Source organism: Heptranchias perlo, chromosome 1 (assembly GCF_035084215.1).
Source record: "Heptranchias perlo isolate sHepPer1 chromosome 1, sHepPer1.hap1, whole genome shotgun sequence".
Lineage (NCBI taxonomy): Eukaryota > Metazoa > Chordata > Chondrichthyes > Hexanchiformes > Hexanchidae > Heptranchias > Heptranchias perlo.
The window spans coordinates 173,105,784-173,129,290 of record NC_090325.1 but is presented as its reverse complement, the minus strand read 5'-3'; the positions used below and the strand labels follow the sequence as shown (position 1 = coordinate 173,129,290).

At 41.7% G+C, this 23,507-nt stretch overlaps 1 protein-coding gene and 1 long non-coding RNA gene across 3 annotated transcripts in view; one reads left to right on the top strand and one right to left on the bottom strand.

The window, feature by feature from the left end:
* The window catches only part of tbc1d9 (TBC1 domain family, member 9 (with GRAM domain)), a 73,327-nt gene extending 57,209 nt beyond the window's left edge, over positions 1 to 16,118 (bottom strand). Inside the window, exons 1-2 of one of the 2 annotated variants that reach the window (XM_067993895.1) lie at positions 15,453 to 16,118; positions 3,636 to 3,746 (exon numbers count right to left, since the gene is read on the bottom strand). In XM_067993895.1, coding sequence (XP_067849996.1) covers positions 3,636 to 3,746; positions 15,453 to 15,573 — 232 coding nt within the window. In that variant the 5' untranslated portion in view covers positions 15,574 to 16,118. The remainder of the gene's footprint in view (positions 1 to 3,635; positions 3,747 to 15,452) is intronic. The other variant, XM_067993885.1, reaches the window with a different exon arrangement.
* LOC137327937 (uncharacterized) lies at positions 15,506 to 21,542 on the top strand. The gene is made up of 2 exons (XR_010964571.1): positions 15,506 to 16,459; positions 19,379 to 21,542. It is a non-coding gene; the product is annotated as an uncharacterized lncRNA (long non-coding RNA).
* The last annotated feature ends 1,965 nt before the right edge of the window (positions 21,543 to 23,507 follow it).

Genomic DNA, 23,507 nt, shown 5'->3' with positions numbered 1-23,507 from the left:
GACTTTTTTTATTCTTTCATGGGATGTGGGTGTCGCTGGCGAGGCCAGCATTTATTGCCCATCCCTAATTGCCCTTGAGAAGGTGGTGAGCCACCACCTTGAACCGCTGTAGTCTGTTTGGTGAAGGTTCTCCCACAGTGCTGTTGATAGGTAGGGAGTCCCAGGATTTTGACCCAGCGACGATGAAGGAACGACGATATATTTCCATGTCGGGATGGTGTGTGACTTGGAGGGGAACGTGCAGGTGGTGTGGTTCCCATGTGCCTGCTGCCCTTGTCCTTTTAGGTGGTAGAGGTCGTGGGTTTGGGAGGTGCTGTTGAAGAAGCCTTGGCGAGTTGCTGCAGTGCTTCCTGTGGATGATATACACTGCAGCCACGTTGCGCAGGTGGCGAAGGGAGTAAATGTTTAGGGTGGTGGATGGGGTGCCAATCAAGCAGGCTGCTTTGTCCTGGATGGTGTCAAGCTTCTTTAGTGTTGTTGGAGCTGCACTCATCCAGGCAAGTGGAGAGTATTCCATCACACTCCTGACTTGTGCCTTGTAGATGGTGGAAAGACTTTGGGGAGTCAGGAGGTGAGTCACTCGCTGCAGAATAACCAGCCTCTGACCTGCTCTTGTAGCCACAGTATTTATGTGGCTGGTCCGGTTATGTTTCTGGTCAATGGTGACCCCCAGGATGTTGATGGTGGGGGATCCGGCGACGGTAATGCCGTTGAATGTCAAGGGGAGGTGGTCATTGCCTGGCGCAAATGTTACTTGCCACCTACCAGCCCAAAGCTGGATGTTGTCCAGGTCTTGCTGCATGTGGGCACAGACTGCTTCATTATCTGACGGGTTGCGAATGCAACTGAACACTGTGCAATCATCAGCGAACATCCCCATTTCTGACCTTATGATGGAGGGAAGGTCATTGATGAAGCAACTGAAGATGGTTGGGCCTAGGACACTGCCCTGAGGAACTCCTGCAGCATTGTCCTGGGGCTGAGATGATTGGCCTCCAACAACCATTACCATCTTCCTTTGTGCTAGGTATGACTCCAGCCACTGGAGAGTTTTCCCCGATTCCCAATGACTTCAATTTTACTAGGGCTCCTTGGTGCCACACTCGGTCAAATGCTGCCTTGATGTCAAGGGAAGTCACTCTCGCCTCACCTCTGGAATTCAGCTCTTTTGCCCATGTTTGGACCAAGGCTCTGGCGGAACCCAAACTGAGCTTCAGAGAGCAGGTTATTGCTGAGTAAGTGCCACTTGATGGAAAGTGTCATCGACAGTGCTATCACTTTGCTGATGATTGAGAGTAGGCTGATGGGGCGGTAATTGGTCAGATTGGATTTGTCCTGCTTTTGTGGACAGGGCATACCTGGGCAGTTTTCCACATTGTCGAGATGCCAGTGTTGTACCTGTATTGGAACAGTTTCGCTAGAGGCAGGGCTAGTTCTGGAGCACAAGATCACCTCCAAAAAAATCTGGTTAAGGCTGTAAACAAATTTAATTGTGACTACACTACCAAAGTTTCCTTCAACAGTTATTGTCTCCTGAACCATTAACATACTTTAGAAGAACTGTAAAAAAAAAACTACAGAAACACAGGATTCAAGTTTATGCAAGGTTTATATTGCAAAGACCTCATTACAGCCTTGGTCCAAATATCATCAATGACCTTCCCTCCATCATGAGGTCAGAAGTGGAGATGTTCATTGATAATTGCACAGCGTTCTGTTCCATTTGCAACCCCTCAGGATAATGAAGCAGTTGGTGCCCGCATGCAGCAAGACCGGGACAACATCCAGGGTTGGGCGAATAAGTGGCAAGTAACATTCGTGCCAGACAATGACCATCTTCAACAAGAGAGTCTAACCACCTCCCCTTGACATTCAACGGCATTACCATCGCCAAATACCCCATCAATATCCTGGGGATCACCATCGACCAGAAACTTAACTGGACCAGCCACATAAATACTGTGGCTACAAGAGCAGTTCAGAGGCTGGGTATTCTGCAGCGAGTGACTCATCTCCTGACTCCCCAAAGCCTTTCCACCATCTACAAGGCACAAGTCAGGAATGTGATGGAATACTCTCCACTTGCCTGGATGAGTGCTGCTCCAACAACACTCAAGAAGCTCGACACCATCCAGGACAAAGCATCCCGCTTGAATGGCACCCCATCTACCACCCTAAACATTCACTCCCTTCACCACCGGCGCACCATGGCTGCAGTGTGTACCATCTACAAGATGCACTGCAGCAACGCGCCAAGGCTTCTTTGACAGCACCTCCCAAACCCCGCGACCTCTAACACCTAGAAGGACAAGGGCAGCGGGCGCATGGGACCACCACCACCTGCACGCTTCCCTTCAAGTCACACGCCATCTTGACTTGGAAATATATAGTCGTTCCTTCATCGTCGCTGGGTCAAAATCCTGGAACGCCCTACCTGACAGCACTGTGAGAGAACCTTCACCACACGGACTGCAGCGGTTCAAGGCGTGGCTCACCACCACCTTCTCAAGGGTAATTAATGCTGGCCTCGCCAACGACACCCACATCCCATGAATGAATTTTAAAAAAGCCATTTTAAACGGCAGAAATTCTGTATCTAGCAACTCCCAGTGCTGTTGAGTTTGCCTCATTTACATTGTTAGGGGTGGGGGGGGGGGGGGGGCGCGCGGGGGATGATCTGCATCAGAGAAAATCCAAAACTACGTCACTGGCCTGCCAATGGTTGGACAAAAGGTGGCATAAAGCATCTAGCACTGTGAGCAGCAGCCATTTACATTTGCCAGCACTAGTGCTGTGCCCCAGGTAGCAAAGGAAACAACAATGTCTTTAAGTGGCAATCCATCCCACCAGAGATACTAGAGCCATCTCATTTATACTCAGCACTGTAACATAAATACAGTATTAGACTGGAACAACTTTTCTGGTACATTTTGCTCATTTTTCACATTCAGCATCCAGGTTTAACAGTGAAGAACCTTGCTGAAATGTCCACTTTGTTTTAAATAAATTAAAAGGATCATTGAAAACTTTGTAGGTGATGGGGAAACAAGTTCTAAAATGTAAAAAAAATTCAAAGATGCCCATGGCGGGAGTCAATCTGCCAAAAATATACAGTAAGATTACAAACAACATATGGTGTTCAATTTTTAAAAATAAACTTTACATCAATTATTTAATAGTTGTTTTCAAAAAATATTCCACAGCATGCACAATATTTTATTCTTTCTTCCTGTATACACAGCTCACGCCTAAAGGCGGGCGTGCATACAATAAGCTCACAAACAAACCATTGTGTTCAATGTTTATCTTGTATCAATCACATAATAGTTGTTTAGAAACTTTTCTGCAGTGTTCAAAAAATATTTTGCTTTATTACTGTACAACTCAAACATCTTGGATGGGCCAGATTCAAACTAGGGTACTCAGGTGAAAGCTTTTCACTAGGCATTTAGAGCACAGCAATGTAATGCATTAGCACCTTTATGAATTGTGTATAGTATTAGCCCTAGCATTAATAGCACTATAGAAGAAAAGCTCTGGCTGAACACAGTAAAATTATACCAAATATTGTTCCATCTCTGGCTTCAGATTGATTAAAGCACAAAAACGAAAGAACTTGTTCTTTTAGAACTTACCACAAGCAATTGTCCAGTAGACTAGGGAGTCAGGAGTCTGGTAAAGGATTCGATATGGTGCAACTCGAGCACTGGAGTCCAACACAACATCAAGCGTCCCCACCAGCAAACCTGCATTACAAGTCACAAAACAAAAATTATTGGGATAATTACAACTAGGTAACTTGATACATAATTACAGTAACTAGCCTTAATAACTAGGATAGCCAAAAGTACGTGTTTACATTTTTCATAGTAGAACATTAGTAATACATTCTAGCTGTAAAAATAAATTCATGTTATTTATAAATATTGTGGACTGCTGAAATGTTTTGTTAAAAGACCCAATTACTACATTAAGTGAAAACAGGTAGAACGTGAAATATTTCTGATGCAGAATATCTAGTTTTATTATACTGTGTGAATGGACAATATGTTCATACATTGCAATCTGCTGATAGAATTTAACACCTGGGTGCAATCTTAGTTTTAAATGATTCTTTGACAACAAAACTTCCCACTGTCACTTCTTACACAAGAAAACAAATTTTTCACAATAATTTTACTAATCTGAAAAACAGTACAACTCAGTTTACAATGTTTCAATGTGATTCAACAACTAGAAGAGAAAGTAGTGAGAAATCCATAAGCAACTATTGAAATAGATGTAAAATTAGGGAAATTTTGATTTTAGGAAATGTTGAAAATGCGAGTCGGAATGTCAAGCTACTTCTAGGTTAACCAGATTATATGTCCTTTGCTTGGACAATTATTCACCCCTGCAGAATGATCTCTATAGATCTTACTACTTCCCTTATTTACTGTCACACGATCAAGCCAATTTACAATAACTCCCTGCTTTCCAAAACTAGGGACCACAGATTCTATGGGGTCTGCCAGAGAATCCTATGAGGCAATCAGATGTGTTTCCTTCCAGAACAGATGCATCACACACTAATAGATTGTTAGCTACCTTCTGATAAAAAAAAAAGATGGCTTGAATTCAAAAGCCTGTAAGTGCGCTATAGAGGAAATTTTTTTCAAAAGTAAGAGTTCCTGTGTTGCAACACCAAAGACATAATTCTCCACAAGAATGATTTAAATTCAAATATTATCCATTGGAAATGCAAAATACAAAACATAAATATGTTTCAATTCCTTTGATCAGAAGATTATTTCCCACCAAAGCCTCCATTAATTTTCATTCTGGGTTTTGTTCAGGGGATTGGAAAAAGACTGTTCTTAGCACTGTTGCCTCATTGGTGAATAAATTCTAAACCCGATCACTAAGGCCGGTTAGTATGAATAACTCGAAATATATAGGAAAATTAATGCATTTAAACTTTATATGTGGCCCCTAAAACTCCCACGTATGGAAAAGCTTGGACACCCCTGTATTGAGCCAAACTTCACAAAAACAATTCTTAATGAACGAGTTTGAATTCTTCTGTTCTCTACACCAACTATGTATTAAGAGCACCTTTACATTTTGAACTTGCACTTACTATAAACTGGGCTGAGAATGCCCCAGTATCATATAGGCCCTTCGCAGCTAAGTGAAAGAAAACTTTTATCCCATCAATCAGTGTGGAATTAATCCCAGGTCTGGGAGGTGGAAACACTCTGGCTAAGCATTCTGAAGAATTATGCAATTGAATTCAATATGCATTAAAACCTGAAAGTATTTGGTGTTCATTGCATCTAGGAACTGACAACCAAATACTCAGGTTGGATGCAAAGTTTCTAATGTGCCACAACTTTACTTATATAAAAAAAATACTACTTTTCAGTAGTGCATACAGGCTTGATTTGAGGAAGGGTTAAATGGACTGATAACAGAATAAATGTTAAAATTTAGAAATTTGCAGAACAATCATTATGACACTTGCTTTGGCCTTCTGAAGTTACAATTTGGACTCCTAAACTGCCCAACATTAAAAATTGCTAACTACAAATCAGAGTCAGTACTTGAATTCGCCACTAGATGAAATGTGAATGGTCATCGACCTGAAATGCTAATCCCATCTCTCTCTCTCCACAGATGTTGTCTGACTTACTAAGTATTTCTAACATTTTCGGTTTTTATTTCAGATTTCCAGCATATGCATAGAATCATAGAAGTTTACAACATGGAAACAGGCCCTTCGGCCCAACATGTCCATGTCGCCCAGTTTATACCACTAAACTAGTCCCAATTGCCTGCATTTGGCCCATATCCCTCTATACCCATCTTACCCATGTAACTGTCCAAATGCTTTTTAAAAGACAAAATTGTACCCGCCTCTACTACTGCCTCTGGCAGCTCGTTCCAGACACTCACCACCCTTTGAGTGAAAAAATTGCCCCTCTGGACCCTTTCGTATCTCTCCCCTCTCACCTTAAATCTATGTCCCCTCGTTATAGACTCCCCCACCTTTGGGAAAAGATTTTGACTATCTACCTTATCTATGCCCCTCATTATTTTATAGACTTCTATAAGATCACCCCTTAACCTCTTACTCTCCAGGGAAAAAAGTCCCAGTCTATCTAACCTCTCCCTATAAGTCAAACCATCAAGTCCCGGTAGCATCCTAGTAAATCTTTTCTGCACTCTTTCTAGTTTAATAGTATCCTTTCTATAATAGGGTGACCAGAACTGTACACAGTATTCCAAGTGTGGCCTTACTAATGTCTTGTACAACTTTAACAAGACATCCCAACTCCTGTATTCAATGATCTGACCAATGAAACCAAGCATGCCGAATGTCTTCTTCACCACCCTATCCACCTGTGACTCCACTTTCAAGGAGCTATGAACCTGTACTCCTAGATCTCTTTGTTCCATAACTCTCCCCAACGCCCGACCATTAACGGAGTAGGTCCTGGCCCGATTCGATCTACCAAAATGCATCACCTCACATTTATCTAAATTAAACTCCATCTGCCATTCATCGGCCCACTGGCCCAATTTATCAAGATCCCATTGCAATCCTAGATAACCTTCTTCACTGTCCACAATGCCACCAATCTTGATGTCATCTGCAAACTTACTAACCATGCCTCCTAAATTCTCATCCAAATCATTAATATAAATAACAAATAACAGCGGACCCAGCACCGATCCGAGGCATACCGCTGGTCACAGGCCTCCAGTTTGAAAAACAACCTTCTACAATCACCCTCTGTCTTCTGTCGTCAAGCCAATTTTGTATCCAATTGGCTACCTCACCTTGGATCCCGTGAGATTTAACCTTATGTAACAACCTACCATGCAGTACCTTGTCAAAGGCTTTGCTAAAGTCCATGTAGACCACGTCTACTGCACAGCCCTCATCTATCTTCTTGGTTACCCCTTCAAAAAACTCAATCAAATTCGTGAGACATGATTTTCCTCTCACAAAACCATGCTGACTGTTCCAAATCAGTCCCTGCCTCTCCAAATGCCTGTAGATCCTGTCTCTCATTCGCTACCCTCCAATCTTCGGGCACCTCACCTGTAGCTGTCGATGATAATGCAGTATTTTGATTTTGCCAAGTTTCTTTTCTGTTCATGTTCGGTGGCATAACGGCTAGAGATGACTGCAACAAAGGTAGATGTCTCACAAAATTGACCTTCACAGCCATCAATCTTTTGGTCCAAAACAGGAACAATGCGTTGCACATGATCAAAACGCTTAGCAAATGTTTTAAGAATTTTTTAAGAATTTTGAAACCACGATCAAAAAAAAAGTTGTTGTAGATAACGGGGAACATTTAGTGGCAAACTGAGCAGGTCACAGAGTAAGTCCTTGCAGGAATACTACTTACTCAACAAAAGAGGAGATATGTTGATCCTAGTGACTGCTGAACATACAAAAAGCACTGGAGAACAACTGTATTGGGTACCAACAAGCAAGTAGACTCCTAAAGCCTAATGCACATATGGGAAATTACATTCAGCAAATGAAGAGGTCTCCTTTCAGATAGTGAGGAGAGACGAGAATAGTGAAACTACGACAAAAGCTTTGAGCTGGCAGAATTTTCAGGGCTCTACTTACATAATTGACACGAGTACAGGATGCAGAATTGGGGGGGGGGGGGTACAGTGTTGCAGCCTTATCTCCAACCCACACTCATGTCTAGTGACACATCAAGCCAACAGCGAAGCCTCAAAATTGCTGCTCTGTATAACAGTATGTACTGCTAAATAATTATGTGATTCAATTCTTAAGCAATTTCATCTTGGATTAAAACAGAATCAGAGATAGTTTTGATTGGTATAGTACTTGCTGTTGTATGGTCAAAATCATGTGAGCATTTGTAATATCAAAATACCCATAAAAAAATAAGCATTGCGTTTGCAAATTGCACTTGAATAATATGCACTAAGCTGCTTCTATCTAGCCAGCACTTTAGCTATCTGTGACCATTTTTAAGGGCATTTGTGCAGCCGATCTACTCAACAGAAAAATCTGTCTTAGAATTACAGCATTATGGAAAAAGGATGGACTAAACTGCTCCAATTGATATTTATAGCACCCATCTAATTACTTCTTCATCCCCTCAAAAAACTCAGGAGAATCAAGGAGTTAATTGGGAATTGGAACATTTTTCAATTCCCCAAGTCAACTCTCACTCAATCTGTTCTTGGAAGGTCAGGAACAAAATCCTACAATTTGTGGCATTACCCCCAAGCTTAACCTTAGATATTTCACCAGTTAGTGGAAATTTATTTTTCAACAACAAGAGCATGCATTTATATAACGCTTTTAACAGAGAGAAAAAAAAAAATCGCATGGCACTTCACAGAGGCACAAGGCAAAAAGGAAAAAAAAGCCAAGAGGGAACTTTTAAGAGGGGTGACCAAAAGCTTGGTCCAAGAGGGTCTTAAAAAGAGGGGAGAGGGAGGTGGAGGGGTTGAGGGAGGAAATTTCAGAGCACGGAGCTTAGGCGAACGAAAGCATAGTCAACAATGATGGGGTGAAGGGGGTGGCATAAGAGGCTGGAATCAGAGGAATGGAGAGTTTGAGGAGGGGGGAAGGGGAGGGGTTATATCATAGAGGAAGTTACAGAGATAGGGAGGAGGGAGGTCACTGAGGGATTTATACACAAGGATAAGAATTTAAACTTGGGAAATTTACAAGGATGTTGCCAGGACTGGAGAATTTTAGCTATGAGGAAAGATTGGATAGGCTGGGGTTGTTTTCTTTGGGAACAAAAGGAGACTGAGGGGAAATTTAATTGAGATGTATAAAATTATGAAGGGCCTAGATAGAGTGGATATGAAGGACCTATATCCTTTAGCAGAGAGTTCAATAATCAGGGGGCATAGATTTAAAGTAATTGGTAGAAGGATTAGAGGGGAGTTGGGAAATTTTTCCATCCAAAGGGTGGTGGGGATCTGGAACTCACTGCCTTAAAGGGTAGTAGAGGCAGAAACCTTCATCACATTTAAAAAGTAGTTGGATATGCACCTGAAGTGCCTTAACCTACAAGGTTGTGGACCAAGAGCTGGAAAGTGGGATTAAGCTGGATAGCTCTTTTTCAGCTGGCACAGACATGATGGGCCAAATGGCCTCCTTCTGTGCTGTAAATTTCTATGATTCTATGATTGTGGGACCAGGAGCCAATGTAGGTTAGCAAGGACAGAAATGATAGGAAAACAGTATTTGGTGCAGGTCTACACTCATGATAGATTTCAGGTATATAAAAAAAACTGCTCATAGATTTAAAAAAAACTATTAAATCCAGGTGTAATCTTAATTTTCAAAAAATGTATTGTTTTATGTTACTGTAGCACTGTCCATACAGGTACCGTAATACACCTGAACAAATACTTTAAAGCTTCTTCAGTCAGGCAATGAAATGACTGTGCTGATATAATGCAAATAAGATTAATAAATAAAACAGCTTCTCAGCTCCATTACTTATATAAATTATACACTTTCAAAGTATGACCACTGAATATCCAGTCAATGGAGGAGGAACAAACATGAAAATCTTGAAAACATATTGGAGGTATACTTCTGTAAGAATTGAAGCATAAGGTCATAACAGGAACATTCATTTACACAGGTAACTCTGCAGTCTTCTTTACACTACAGAACTTTATCCTCAGTTTAATGAGGTAGGTTCTTATCCTTGTGTTTAAAACTAGAGTAAATTGTATTCCAAATACACCAGCACAAAAACTTAAAAATTTCCAAATTGCAAGGACTCTAAAGATGCTGGAATCTATATGCTTCCCCAGTGTCACTGCAGAATACTGATCCTGTCAGATAGATGACAACTTAGCAATAGAGCCAGCAAGAGCTACCCCATTTAGAAATCCCTTAGAATATATCAGATCCAATCTCAGTTCCCGGCACAACAAGGCTTTAGACTACTCCATATACAAAGACCATTTCTTTCCAACCTAGTCCAATATGTCTTAAGGTTAAACTGTAACACATGGTTTACACTGTAGCAGTCTTTAATCTCGACATTATGAAATATGCTTCTCTAACCCACTTGCAGGATAAAAATGATTTTACTGTAGGTACAGTTCCAAAAGATGTAGAACAAGAGAGGAAACAGTTTCATTTCAGGGTAAATGAAGACTTATACTGTGAGCTGGGAACTTTGAAACCTAGCTTACAAATGTGTCCCAAAGGCTTCTGGTACAACAGAGTATAACCTGATGTTTTTGAAAAAGGGCTTAAGATAAAGAATGCAGTGCCAATCACTCTGTAACCAAGATCCACTTGTGTACATTTGTCCTTAACTTAAGACTACCTCCATATACAAATCAATAATGCATATGGATAAGGTATCCAATTCCGGAAGCACAATTACAAAAATCTTAAACTCTGTACTACTGCATAATTTGGACCTTAAGAGTACAACTGAACAGGTGATCAGAAAGAATAGAAGTGTAATGATGCATGCACAACATTAACATCCCTATTGCCTGGAGACAATTGCCATTGGTAAAAGGCAGGTTAGAAAGTCACTCTAGGGCTCCATTTACACTTTGCTGACAGCAGTGTCATAATAATATGTATGGAAATTATTATACATCATCTAAGGTTCCAAGTGTGAAAACAAAGTCTCAAATCATAGAGATCAGTGGAGGTAGAGTTTGTTTAATTGTCATCAGGTTGAGCTAGCAAAAAGCAGAATTGGCATTAAATCAGTAACAGGGTTAGGACAGAATAGGGTAAATTTTCATCTTCACCGCTTGGGTGGTAATCTAGCGGAGTGGATCACCTATCTGTTGTAGAACTCGCCCAATTTTCATCCTGTTGAAATTAATAAAATCGGGCTGGTTATTATTATTTAAAACTCGGCCAAAGAGAGGTGCTATCAGGATGGCAGAAGAAACACTGTGCCTTCACAAAGGTGACCATGAAACCGTTCTCTTTAGTTTGGGTCCAATTTTTCAACTGCCTCAAACATAAAGATATAAGTTTTACATGGGTTGGGCAGAACCTGTGAAGTCAGGGCTTGTCAAATTCAATGAATTTTAGGAGAAATTCATTAATTACAGGGGTTCCCTGACATGGTGGAACGTCACACACTCCTCGCAAAATGTACATCTCTTCTCATGAGTCTTTGAGCTACTCAGCTAATATCTCAATTCTACAGTACATAAAGGCAACTCAAAGCTACATCTCAACTTGAGAAATCTCTCTGACAACAAAGGTTTAATAATTCATGCACATTTTGTACGTTCATATTTCCTTAGTGCTGAAATAAACATGAATCCTGGACACATCCTAAACACGGGTTGCTGAAACAAATCTGTTGAACTTAGAAGTAGCACCAATTCACAGGATTTTGGAAAAAGTCCTTGCAAATCTTTACTTTTTTAGGCTGTGAGGCCTATTATACTTAATTATGCCTTCATTGCATCAATGTCTAACATATTAAAAAACTTAATTCTGTGCATACTTGCCAACTTTACATTATAAATTCATATGTCCACATTTATAACAGAAACTACCTATGTAAACAGATCATACTATAATTACACCCTCCCACCAGTGGTGGCACTGTAGCACATCAGTTTTGCATCTCCAAGCTTCTCAACCTGTACAGTAGAGAAACTCCTATGCTCCAGCCAACTCAACTGTTTCCCAAACTGCTGTAAGTTTTGTGTTTATTACTGTAAATATCATCAAATCAAAGTATTATATTAAAAAGGTATGGACAGAGCACATTACTTTAAGTAAGGACTGCATGCCCTGCTCCAATTATCCCAGCCCTGTAATTCAGCTTCACCTGAAGACTACATTTGGTCTGGACTCCCCATGTGCAACATCACAAAAGATTGATTAGTATTTAATTAAGCTTGATGCTATAATAGAAAATGCATGAGAGATGCATCCTTCTGTCTTTTGCTGATCAGTCTACAAAGATGTTTGCACTATGATACAATTTTTATTTTGAAATTTTAAATGTTTTCTTTGCAAGCGCTCAGCATAATGTAGTTATGTCATGAAGTCAGTTCTATATAGGTCGCTTTCCACCTTCCTAGCTCAGTAAGGTTCAAGTTTGAATCGCAAAAAATGAAGCTACAATGCCAGCACGGCCAATAGAGAGTGCTGTAAACCAACATTACAATGAAAGAAACTTTCATCTAAGCTACTGAGGATCGCTATGATTCTAACTGTGCTCTGTTCCAGTTATTTTATTGTTGTTACACCAGTAGTTTACAATAGAGTATAATGCTCTTAAATCAAGGGTGACCAAGCTTTGTTTCTGTGGGCTACAAAAGCTGCTTATCATAGAGCCTCAAAGGGCCACATATAAAGCTTAAATCTACACTTCATTACTTTACATATATATCTCAGTGCTGATTTTAACAGATTTTGGTGTACTAATTCAGGATTTATCAATGAGGCAGCTGAGCTAAAACAACCAATTCCAAACCCCCAAACTGACAAAACTCAAACAGGACAATGCAGAGAATAAGAAATGCACGTAAATAATACTGAGTTGCCTGGGCATCAAGGGCCAGATTGTCAGAGCTCGGGTCGGGGGGCACAAATAGCTTACGTATGAAGTTTGGACACCCTGCTGCAGATTAGCCACTAACAAAGTATGCAGCGTGCCCAGATGATAAGTGCTTTCCTCAGGTTGGGCGGCTTTGGATGGGAATCCCACCAGAATGAATTTACAAGTCATTAAAATGAATGCAGCCAGTCCCAGATTGCAGGATCAGTGATGTCACTAAAGTAGCCTACAGGGAGACCTAAGGTGCTGGGTTTCTGTCAGGGTGAGAATGTTACATTGATTTTAAAACAGCAAGGAATATATTTCACATTACATAGTTTTTACATAGACGTTGAGGGGGATGACTTTGAGCAAGAAGTACAGTATATGAACTTGAAATTGTATAGTACCTTTATGTAAACAAAAAACTATTTATTACCTTCTAGAAAATATTGTCCATTTTATAGGCCATTTTCAGGCTTATGGAGACTGACTTCAGGGTTCCTCTTCTGTCTTTAGCTGACTCAGTGATGCAGACTTCAGAGACATATGTGGCGTGGAGCAGCTCCATTGATTTTCATTCGAGCTAACACTTTGGCAGCTTAAAGCTGATCCAGAACTGGCTGACGCCAGAAAAACAATGTCTGTCTCCATGGAGGTAATTTTGACCCCCAAGAACAGGTGTGTCGGGGACGGGTGGGCAGTAAAAATAGCTGATTTTTTAGAACTGGACCACATCCCGGCTCCAATGCGCCCACTTCTGAGATTAACCTAGGTGCGTTAGGATGCGCCGCAACAGAAACCCGGACGTCCCATCCCCACTTAAATCTGGAGGGTCGATACTTAAAGGGGAATGCACCTCATTGCAATAGTTGAGGCACATAATTATTTTGTATATTAGAAATATCAAACAAATTTAACCTTACTTGTTTGGGTTTCCCATTGCTTCTGATTCACGTCAGGTGAAAGCAGACAGGAAGGGCTGGATCCATGAGGTGGGTGCCTATATTGCACAGCTTGTGGGCCATAAGGAGCAGGAGTGCTTCATCCAGGCCCAACAAGCTCACCTGGCACACACCACCACCACCACCACCACCCCAGCGTTGTCATCCACATTCCCCCCTCCGATTTCTTCCACAGCCCACGATCTCTCCCCTCCCCTCTCTCCAATGCAAGGCTCCTTTCCCTCCTGACGAGCAGCCAGCCAGTCAAGCTGGCTGCCTGGCGCATGGGAAACCCGGACGCTCAAATACTAACCTTCAATTGAGTCGCATATTGCGATGCAATCATTTGGCTCCATGTGAATATCTACGGATTTACTGGGTTCCCAGCTCAGAGCTAAAATCATGCCCCATCAGTCTAAAATGGTCAGTATAATTTTCTAGCAGGTGATAAATAATGTTTTTTTAAAAAGTAATTTGAACAGAAAAACATCACCTCAGCCTTTCCCCCTTTAAAGGCATTTACCTTGGAAAGAACACAGGGAACTTTACTTTGCATCTGGCCAAACTATGCCTGAACTGGCATTGCTTGGTGTTGACACAGGATACCAGAAGCAGACAGGTTCTAATCATCAGCAAGTACATCGCTACCTTTAAATAAGTCCTCCAAACAATATTTTCTTGCTTTAAAATGATTTACATCAGAAGATGCCAATTCTTATTCAGGATTTTTCTTTTGTCATTCATTAGACTAACAGTGCATCAACAATAAAATGTAGAATTGCTATGGTTTAAAAAAATGAAATCAGGATGCACTATTGCTCCATCTCTACATTCATTGGTTCCTAGACTGAGAAATAGCTTTGATCACATGACAAGAAACAAGGTTGCTTTGATTACAGGGGAAGCAAAGCTTTTGCCAAGGATGCCCTTGAGGTGAGAGCCTGCAGTACTGAGAAGAGCCTTATAGTCTGTAGCAAAGTTCTGTAAAACCACACAAAGATATTTGCAGCATTTACCAAAAAAATACAGTACTATAACAAACAGTCAGCAGAGGGTTCATTTACAGGTAGTATTGAACCCCACAGCAATGTTTTCAGCAGCACAATCTTCATATGCAGATATTTAAATGGAAATCTATTGTTAAAGCATGTCAAAAATAACCCAGTGAAACAGAAGAGAGCAACTATACAAAAAGTGAGACAGTTGTGTAAGTTATGACATAACCTCCAATATCATATAAAGGGAACATGCAGTATTTTAACTAACAGATAGTGCTTGCATCTCTGAACTAACTGTTTCTAATGGATTGAATTCTACTACTGTAAAAATACCAAAAAAGTGATCCGTTTTCACCAAGAGAAAACTGATCAAAAGAAATTGTGGGGGAGACTATATACAGCACCGTTCTCCCATTATTTTTCATACTTAAATGTCAATGAAATTCAAAATATAACAATATTTCAGAATTAAAAAAGGACACAAAAGAGTGGGTATTTTGTACATTTCACTATGATTGGATAATGAAATTCATAAGTTTCATCCCAAGAACTAAACAAATCTTATGTGACTTACAGTAAACAGATCTCATCTGGAGGTGCTGAACTGACAGGTTTTGGAGAAAACTGCTGAACAACAAAACTTTACATGTCCTGTAACTGGAATACTCCGTATCGTAGCAAAATTATGTCGCCAAGTCAGAAAAAAAACCGTGTGGAAGATACAAGCAATACCAGGCGGCTGCATTATATGTTTACATATAAAAGATTCTGTTCCTTCCCCTCCCCAGAAAGTACAGGCGTCCTAAATCCAACATAAATGATCAATTCACAACAATTAACGTTAAAACGCACAACACTTAATGCAAAACAAATTATTGTTGCACACTCAGAACACGTTTGCATTCCCGTTTCGCCAATGGCAGAGAAAAAAAAGATTTTCAGTTCTCACTGGTTCCACTTACCAGCCAGCCCTCCACCCCCTTCTCCGTGTCCCTTTCTCCTCTGCAGCACGAAGTACGGGTTGGCTCTCTCCGTCACCCACAGCGCGTTGGCCAGCAGCACTTCTTCGGGATTGAGCCACATCGCTGAGCGCAGCGAAAGGGCGACAAGGATAAATCTCGGCAGCGGCGGCGAGGAGCTCAGACACCGCGTGACAACACTAGCCGACCTGCGAGAACCGCAGCACCATCATAGAAAACACCGCGGAATGGAGCTACCTTCACACACTGGTGAACAGAGGCCCGTCCCTCAACTGGCAACACGCGTATATATATATAAAAAAAACTAATTAAATGAATAAACACAACCCCGTTTAAAATTTATATATTGCCGTCGCAAAATAAAAAGGAGACATTTGATGTCACCAGCCGAAATTAAAAAAAATAATCACCGAACCCGATTCAAACACACGGCTGCGTTCCAACACGGTGTTATTGTTACGTCATAACGTAAACGAACGCGCCTATTAAATAAAAGCAACCGATTTCGAACTCCGCGATTATTCAAAAAATCGAACAGGACAAAAGGAGAGAAAGAGCGGGAAGAGAAAAAAAAACGTCGAGCGAGACGGTCTCGCGCGGCGCCCGTTGTGGTGGTGGTGGTGTTGGTGTTGTTATTGTTACAATGGAGAAAGGGCCACCTCTCGTCGAGAGTATCAACAGCAGCAGCTCCGTCACCGTCACGTTATCAGTGAGCACCGCCCTGACTCTCACCATTACGTCTTACATCAGCCACCCATGCTATTGTTCTGAAGTTTCTGAAAAACTGTAAGACGATTTACTTCGTAATTACCCAGTCCACCAGTATACTAGAAATTACTGTCAATGTACAGATCCTGGAAATGCCATGGAAGGCAACTGATCCAGGACGCAGCAAATGGGTAGCGAAAAAGACAGCTTTAACCTTGTGGGCGGAGACCATTTTTTATTGGAACTGCACCAGGATCACGTTCGGTTGGATGGGTATTAAAGTTTCGTCTTATTTGTTGCTTCTTGAGGGTTGGGGTACAAAATAAATTGACAGAACCTTTCCTTAGGAGTTTACCCTCATAGTTAGATACCCTCATAGAGCTGGTCATACATGGTTTTAGGAAGGAACTTGATGAATTAAGTGACCCTTCTCCAGCATATCTCAACCTCCAGCATTGGGTCACGTACAGTTCATCTTTCAGGCAATCTGTTCAGGAGACTGGCTGGCTGCAATAGATATAAAGATGCCTACTTTTATGTCACCATTCAATAATGCCATTGCAAGTATCAAGTTTCAATTTTCAAGGATGCAAATACTAGTACAGAGTGCTGCTCCTTGGCTTTTCATTATGTGGAGATGCTGGTGATGGACTGGGGTTGACAATTGTAAACAATTTTACAACACCAAGTTATAGTCCAGCAATTTTATTTTACCTGAGGAAGGAGGAAGTCTCCGAAAGCTTGTGAATTTAAAATAAAATTGCTGGACTATAACTTGGTGTTGTAAAATTGTTTACAATTGGCTTTTCATTGGCAAGGAGTATCTCCGGATGCATAACTGCCTCATGAAAATTGCTTATTGAGAAACTGCATTGCTAGGCATCAGGGGACACTTTCCATTTCACATATCCAATGTCAGCACCAAATGTTCCTAGTTCCCTCTACTCTGCCCCAACAAACAATGTGCCTCAGCCGCAATCTCAGAAGATAACCTCCATTGCAGCAGTGTGGCATTTTTCACTGATATCTCACACCAAACACCCTTGGCCTTTCCAAATGAGATTGCCAATTTGTGCTGATGATATGAATGGGAGCAATGGTTTGGCTCACAAAGGTTACTAAGTCCAACTGTGTGAGGTAGCTGGAACACACATTGTTGATGCTGAATCACCCTTAGGTGAATAACTTATCTACTAATCCCTTATAGTCAGCATCAGCCACTCCTTTAAGGCTGTATCCCGATGATGTCATCAGCATTCATTGTTTAAATTTTAAAAATTCAATATAAGTGGAAGAATTAAAGAAAATGTAATTTTAGTCATAGTCCATGTTGCTTATAAATTTTATTTTTAAAAGAGTGTTCTAAAGGTGAGACTTTTTAATCTTGTTATGATGTGATTGCACTAGAGAGGGTACAGAGAAGATTTACAAGGATGTTGCCAGGACTGGGGAATTTTAGCTATGAGGAAAGATTGGATAGGCTGGGGTTTTTTTCATTGGAACGGAGGAGGCTGAGATGTATAAAATTATGAGGGGCCCAGATAGAGAGGATAGGGAGGACCTATTTCCCTTAGCAGAGGGGTCAGTGACCAGGGGGCATAGATTTAAAGTAATTGGTAGATGGATTAGAGGGAAGCTGAGGAGAAATGTTTTCACCTAGAAGGTGGTAGGGGTCTGGAACTCACTGCCTGAAAGGGTGGTAGAGGCAGAAACCCTCAACTCATTTAAAATGTACTTGGGTGTGCACTTGAAGTGCCGCAACCTACAGGGCTACGGACCAAGTGCTGGAAAGTTAGATTAAGCTGAATAGCTCTTTTTCAGCTGGCAAAGACACGATGGGCTGAATGGCCTCCTTCTGTGCCATAACTTTCTATGATTCCATGATAATCTATGTCTGTTCCCATTCTTCACTGTTTTAGACCTGAGTGTACAGAGTGTGACCATCATTAATAAGGCCGATTTTAACCCAGCAGCCCTAAAATCACAGGGTTGCACTCACTGCCCTGTTTCCGCTTTGATCCCGTCCGTCAGTCATGTGGAGAGACTGGAGAAGCTGGGGTTGGTCACCTTAGTACAGAGAATATTAAGGGGCGATTTGATAGAGGTGTTCAAAATCATGAACGGTTTTGACAGAGTAAATAAGAAGAAACTGTTTCCATTGGCAGAAGGGTCAATAACCAGGGGACATAGATTTAGTGATCGGCAAAAGAGCCAAAGGTGACATGAGGAAACATTATTTTATGCAGCGAATTGTAATGATCTGGAATGCACTGCCTGTAAGGGTGGTGGAAGCAGATTCAGTAGTAACTCTCAGTAAACAGCCAGTAAAAATACGAATTGCCCACCAGCCGAGACCTAGAGGTCCTTGGGAAAAGATACAAATAGATTTCACCAGACCGTTACCAAGTGCCAGAGGGAAGAGATATTGCCTGGTAGTTATAGACCAATTTACTCGATGGGTCGAGGCCTTCCCTACTAGGGACTGCACAGCCGCCACAGTGGCGAGAATAATGGCAGAAGAAATAATTCCCCGATGGGGAGTACCAATCCAAATCGATTCAGATCAAGGGACACATTTTACAGGGAAAGTAATGAAAAAGATACACGAATGGATGGGAATAAAGCAAAAATTCCATATTCCCTACCATCCCCAGAGTTCGGGAATGGTGGAACGAATGAACCGGACTTTGAAAACAGCCTTAGCCAAGGCGTTAGGGGAAAAGCAACAGCAATGGGTAAATGTATTACCAACCGTGTTAATGAAGTTAAGGGCGAGCCCAAACCGAACCACGGGTTTGTCCCCTTACGAATCAATGACGGGGAGAGCCATGCAACTCCCCCATGGAATAATAACAGGAGGAGAGGATATAGGGCCTCTGAGAAATAGAGTCCATAGGTACGTCTTAGAACTAAGTAACCAGTTAAAGGAAATGAGACAACAAACTAGGGATAGACAGGAGGAAAGAGATAAAGAATTGGGATTGACTGCATTTCCGCCTGTCCCTCCAGCGGGAACTAAGGTAATGGTTAAAGAATTACCAGAAAAACCAGGCTTTACCCCAAAATGGTCAGGACCGCATCAAGTCCTTATTAGTGGAGATACTTGCGCATGTATAGATATAAAGGGGATGGGGCGGTGGAAACACTGGACTCAACTGAAGGTCTACAAGGACTAAAATGCATATTTGTGTATTTAACAGATGATACCTGCAATCAATCTCAATAACTCTTTGGAAAGTTGTTAATATGTCTTTAAAATGTATTTGACTATAGTATTGTTTTGAGGAATATGTGTGGCGTTGACCGGAGTGACATGCCACCCGGCATGGGAAAAGTGAGAGTTACATGTTAATACTTTTTTGTATATGAGTTATGTGTATGTAAGGGACAAGGGAGAAAGTGCGTGTTGGGTATGTAGCCATATCCCAATCCACTCCAACGGGGGAATCCCCCTTAGACCAATACCATTGAACGTAATTCAAATGGCTGAATGGTTTGACAGTAGAAACAGTACGAGCAGTAGTACTAATGGTAATGACACCCAGAGCAGAAAACGGGAGGAACAAAAAGTACAGTTCAGGAGTGCAGGATATCCCTTAAACATGTTTGATGGATGGTTCAAACCCGTGTATAACATAAGCGAAAAGCCACCGTACCTTATCCTCACAAACACAACTGGGATAGGAAGACCCGTTGGGGCGATATGTTGGATAAGGAATGTAAGCAGAAGGGAAGAGAGGAATCTGGAAGCAGGAAACAGTAGTTGTAAACATAATTGGACAACACTCAAACAAGGTTCACCCTTAGAAGTTTGGTGGTTTAACACAACTGGTTTAACAAACCTCACTAGTGGGGGGAAATGCAATCACAGGGAGTAACGGCGAGTCCGGCTTTTCCACATTTGCAACGAGTATGAACCTAACTGCCTATAACGGGACCTATTTTATTTGTGGACATAAGACATACCCCTGGCTTCCACGAAATTTGACTGGGTCCTGCTATTTGGGATATGTGGTGCCATACATCCATCACTTGCCTTCCCGAGCAGATCATCACCATTATCGATCCAAAAGGGCAATTACAGGAACAGAGTGGTTCTTCGCTATTTTATTCCTCAGGTATGGGACGGCTAGGGCAATAAAGGAAATTCGACTCGTAGCATCGGTATTAGAGAAAGTAGCTAATGACACAGCTGAAGCCCTGTCTGAAACAAGTGCAGAAATGTTGGCTATGAGAACAATAGCTCTCCAGAATAGGATGGCCCTTGATTATCTCCTAGCTAAAGAAGGTGGCACATGCGCAATGATAGGCGCTGAGTGCTGCACCTACATACCGGATAGCTCAGAGAATATAACCAATTTGGCCGAACATATACAAAAGGAGGTAAAGAAATTACACCAAACCTCAGGGGAAGGTTGGTTGGACTGGCTCTTCGGAGGATCATGGGGATCGTATTTGATGCCTGGATTTATAATTGTTGTTGTAGTGATGACAATATGTTGTGTTATGATAACAATTTTGAAAGTATGTTGTAAATTGGCACTCGCTGGCATTCCAGTAGCATCTGGAGTTGCGATAAAACCCCTGCTATCAACGACAGACGAACTACAAGCAACGGGAGAAGATGACGAGGACGACGAGTCTCACCTGTAAAGAGTCACATGATGATCAACGAAGGACGAGCTCAGGACAATTGAGCCCAACCCTCAACACAGGGTGACTACCCGGTGGAGGGCCAGAAACGGCATTGGAAGTTGATCCCGGGGCAAAATCTAAATTTGTACCGAGACCAACAGGAGGGACTGAAGGGTTGGGATTTGAACCAGCTGAATGTTGCAGTCAAGCGACACAGCATGACAACCTAGTTTCAGTTGAGACTAGTTTTAAAAACACAAATGGAACAGATGGTTTGAAACTGAACTACAAAGTGATTAAGCATGTGGAGATATGAGAAGCTGTAATAACAAGGTTAAAATTTGCAGCACAATCGGATTACGAAGTAGCAACTGTCACGCGGGTGTATGCAGGGTATATTTGATTAACCTTTGAGCCATGTCCAATCACGATACAGCAGAAATGGACCCTACTGTCCAGATAACTGGACAAACTTAGATAAAAGACAGAACTAAAAGAAGGGGCTTAGCTAACGATGTAAAGTTATAATTAGGTTGTTTTTGAATGTTGCCACGGAGCCGGATTGGCTAAGGAATAAGTAATGTAGTAACTGCTATCGGTGTGCTCCAGTCTTGTACTGTATATAAGCTTGTGAATTTTGTTGATCGGGGAGAAGGTGCTCACATAGACCGCGGGGTCAGAGACCCTTCTCCCAGAGCTCTGTTTTAATAAACTGCACCTTTTACTTTACCACAGATTAGATGTGAATTTATTTTCACCCAACACCTGGCACTTGTCTGGCGCGAATGTTACTTGCCACTTATCGGCCCAAGCCTGGATGTTGTCCAGATCTTGCTGCATGCGGGCTCGGACTGATTCATTTTCTGACGGGTTGCAAATGGAACTGAACACTGTGCAATCATCAGCGAACATCCCCATTTCTGACCTTATGATTGAGGGAAGGTCATTGATGAAGTAGCTGAAGATGGTTGGGCCTAGGACACTGCCCTGAGGAACTCCTGCAGCAATGTCCTGGGGCTGAGATGATTGATCTCCAAAAACCACTACCATCTTCCTTTATGCTAGGTATGACTCCAGCCACTGGAGAGTTTTCCCCCTGACTCCCATTGGCTTCAATTTTACTAGGGCTCCTTGGTGCCACACTCTGTCAAATGCTGCCTTGATGCCAAGGGCATCCACTCTCACCTCACCTCTGGAATTCAGCTCTTTTGTCCATGTTTGGACCAAGGCTGTAATGACATCTGGAGCTGAGCGGACTGCATGAATTGCTGATGATAAGGTACCATAGTGTGCTTGTAGATGGGCCCTGTGAAGCCAAAATTCCTCTCCTCATTTGAGGTCAATGGTCACTGCGTAGGTGACCCTCCCCCATCTGCATTTGTTGGTGCCTGTTGCATACAACCTTCTACACACATGTAAAATGGGGACGTTATGTTGGAATAGGAATATGAGCAATGTATATGGCCCAAGTGTCCAAAGCAGCAGCCACCTTGTATTAATATGTTAGTATGCAGGTACCTTGTTTGGGCAGTATGCTTGGTGTTTTCTACTTTTCATGGGCAAAAGGGGAAACGCTTTGTTATGGTAGCAATGCAGAATGTTCTGGTGAAACAATTACGTACTTGTGGATTTGAGAAGTAGATGAATAGATGTTAGAGAGCCATGTATCCCTCACTCTGCAATGCTGTATCCACACTTGCATTGAAGTTCCATTAATGTGCTTTGTGAGACAACATTATGCAAAATATGAGCAGAGTTCCAATTTGGCAACCTTGTGTAGTCCAGCAAACGTCTCCCGCACCTGCTCCCAAGTTCAAGCCACAGATGAGACAGTATTGACTCTTTGTATGACCTCCATTTAGGCTGCTGTGGCAGTACTCTTGGCTGGAGGATGGCCCTCACCTCCAGAAAGATCCAGCCTTCTGTGCAGAAGGCCCTTCAAAGCAACATTTTGAAATAGTGCTGCTCTGCACCATGCCCTACTTCCAACATAGTTGGAAAGTTAAAAGTTCCTGCCACGTTCTCTTTAAGAGTGACCAACAGCCCTTTATTTGCTGCTGGCACCAGATAACCCGCCCCTGACTTTTGGGCATTCCCAGCACATCAAGTGCTAAGGTTGGGAGCACCGAAAGGTTATTAAATGAGTGGCCCTCACATTATAGCCTGAAGCAAGCTGAACGTAGCACAGCTGTATACAGAGTCTGAAGAGCAGTGATCTCAGCACTGCATTATTAACCCCACTGTGAAAAGGATGCAACTTGAAACTTTTGTTTGAACTTAACAAACAAAAGTCAGTTGTAACCATTTATTAGAGTCTATGCCCCACATATCTATTGCCTGACTTTCAGGGTCTTAAATTATATTTATTAAATATAAAAAAACCTATCTGAAGATTCCTCGGTGTTAAACTTTTAAATTTTTGAGTTAATTATTTAACTGTTAAAATTAGACAGAAAGATACTATTTTTTACTGTTTTGTAGTAAGGTTAACCACAGTCGTGAAGCTATCTCCACAGTGCTCAATTTGATCATGTATTTATTTATTTTTTAAATTGCAGTAAACCGAGCCCTAAGTAAACAGAGTAAAAGAGGCTCCGATAAGCCAGGTAGATAGCTGAAATGAGTTGTTAGTGGTTTAGACATTACCTCTGGTGGTCGCTCAGAGTGAAACTTATTTATCTCCATAGTGGCTGA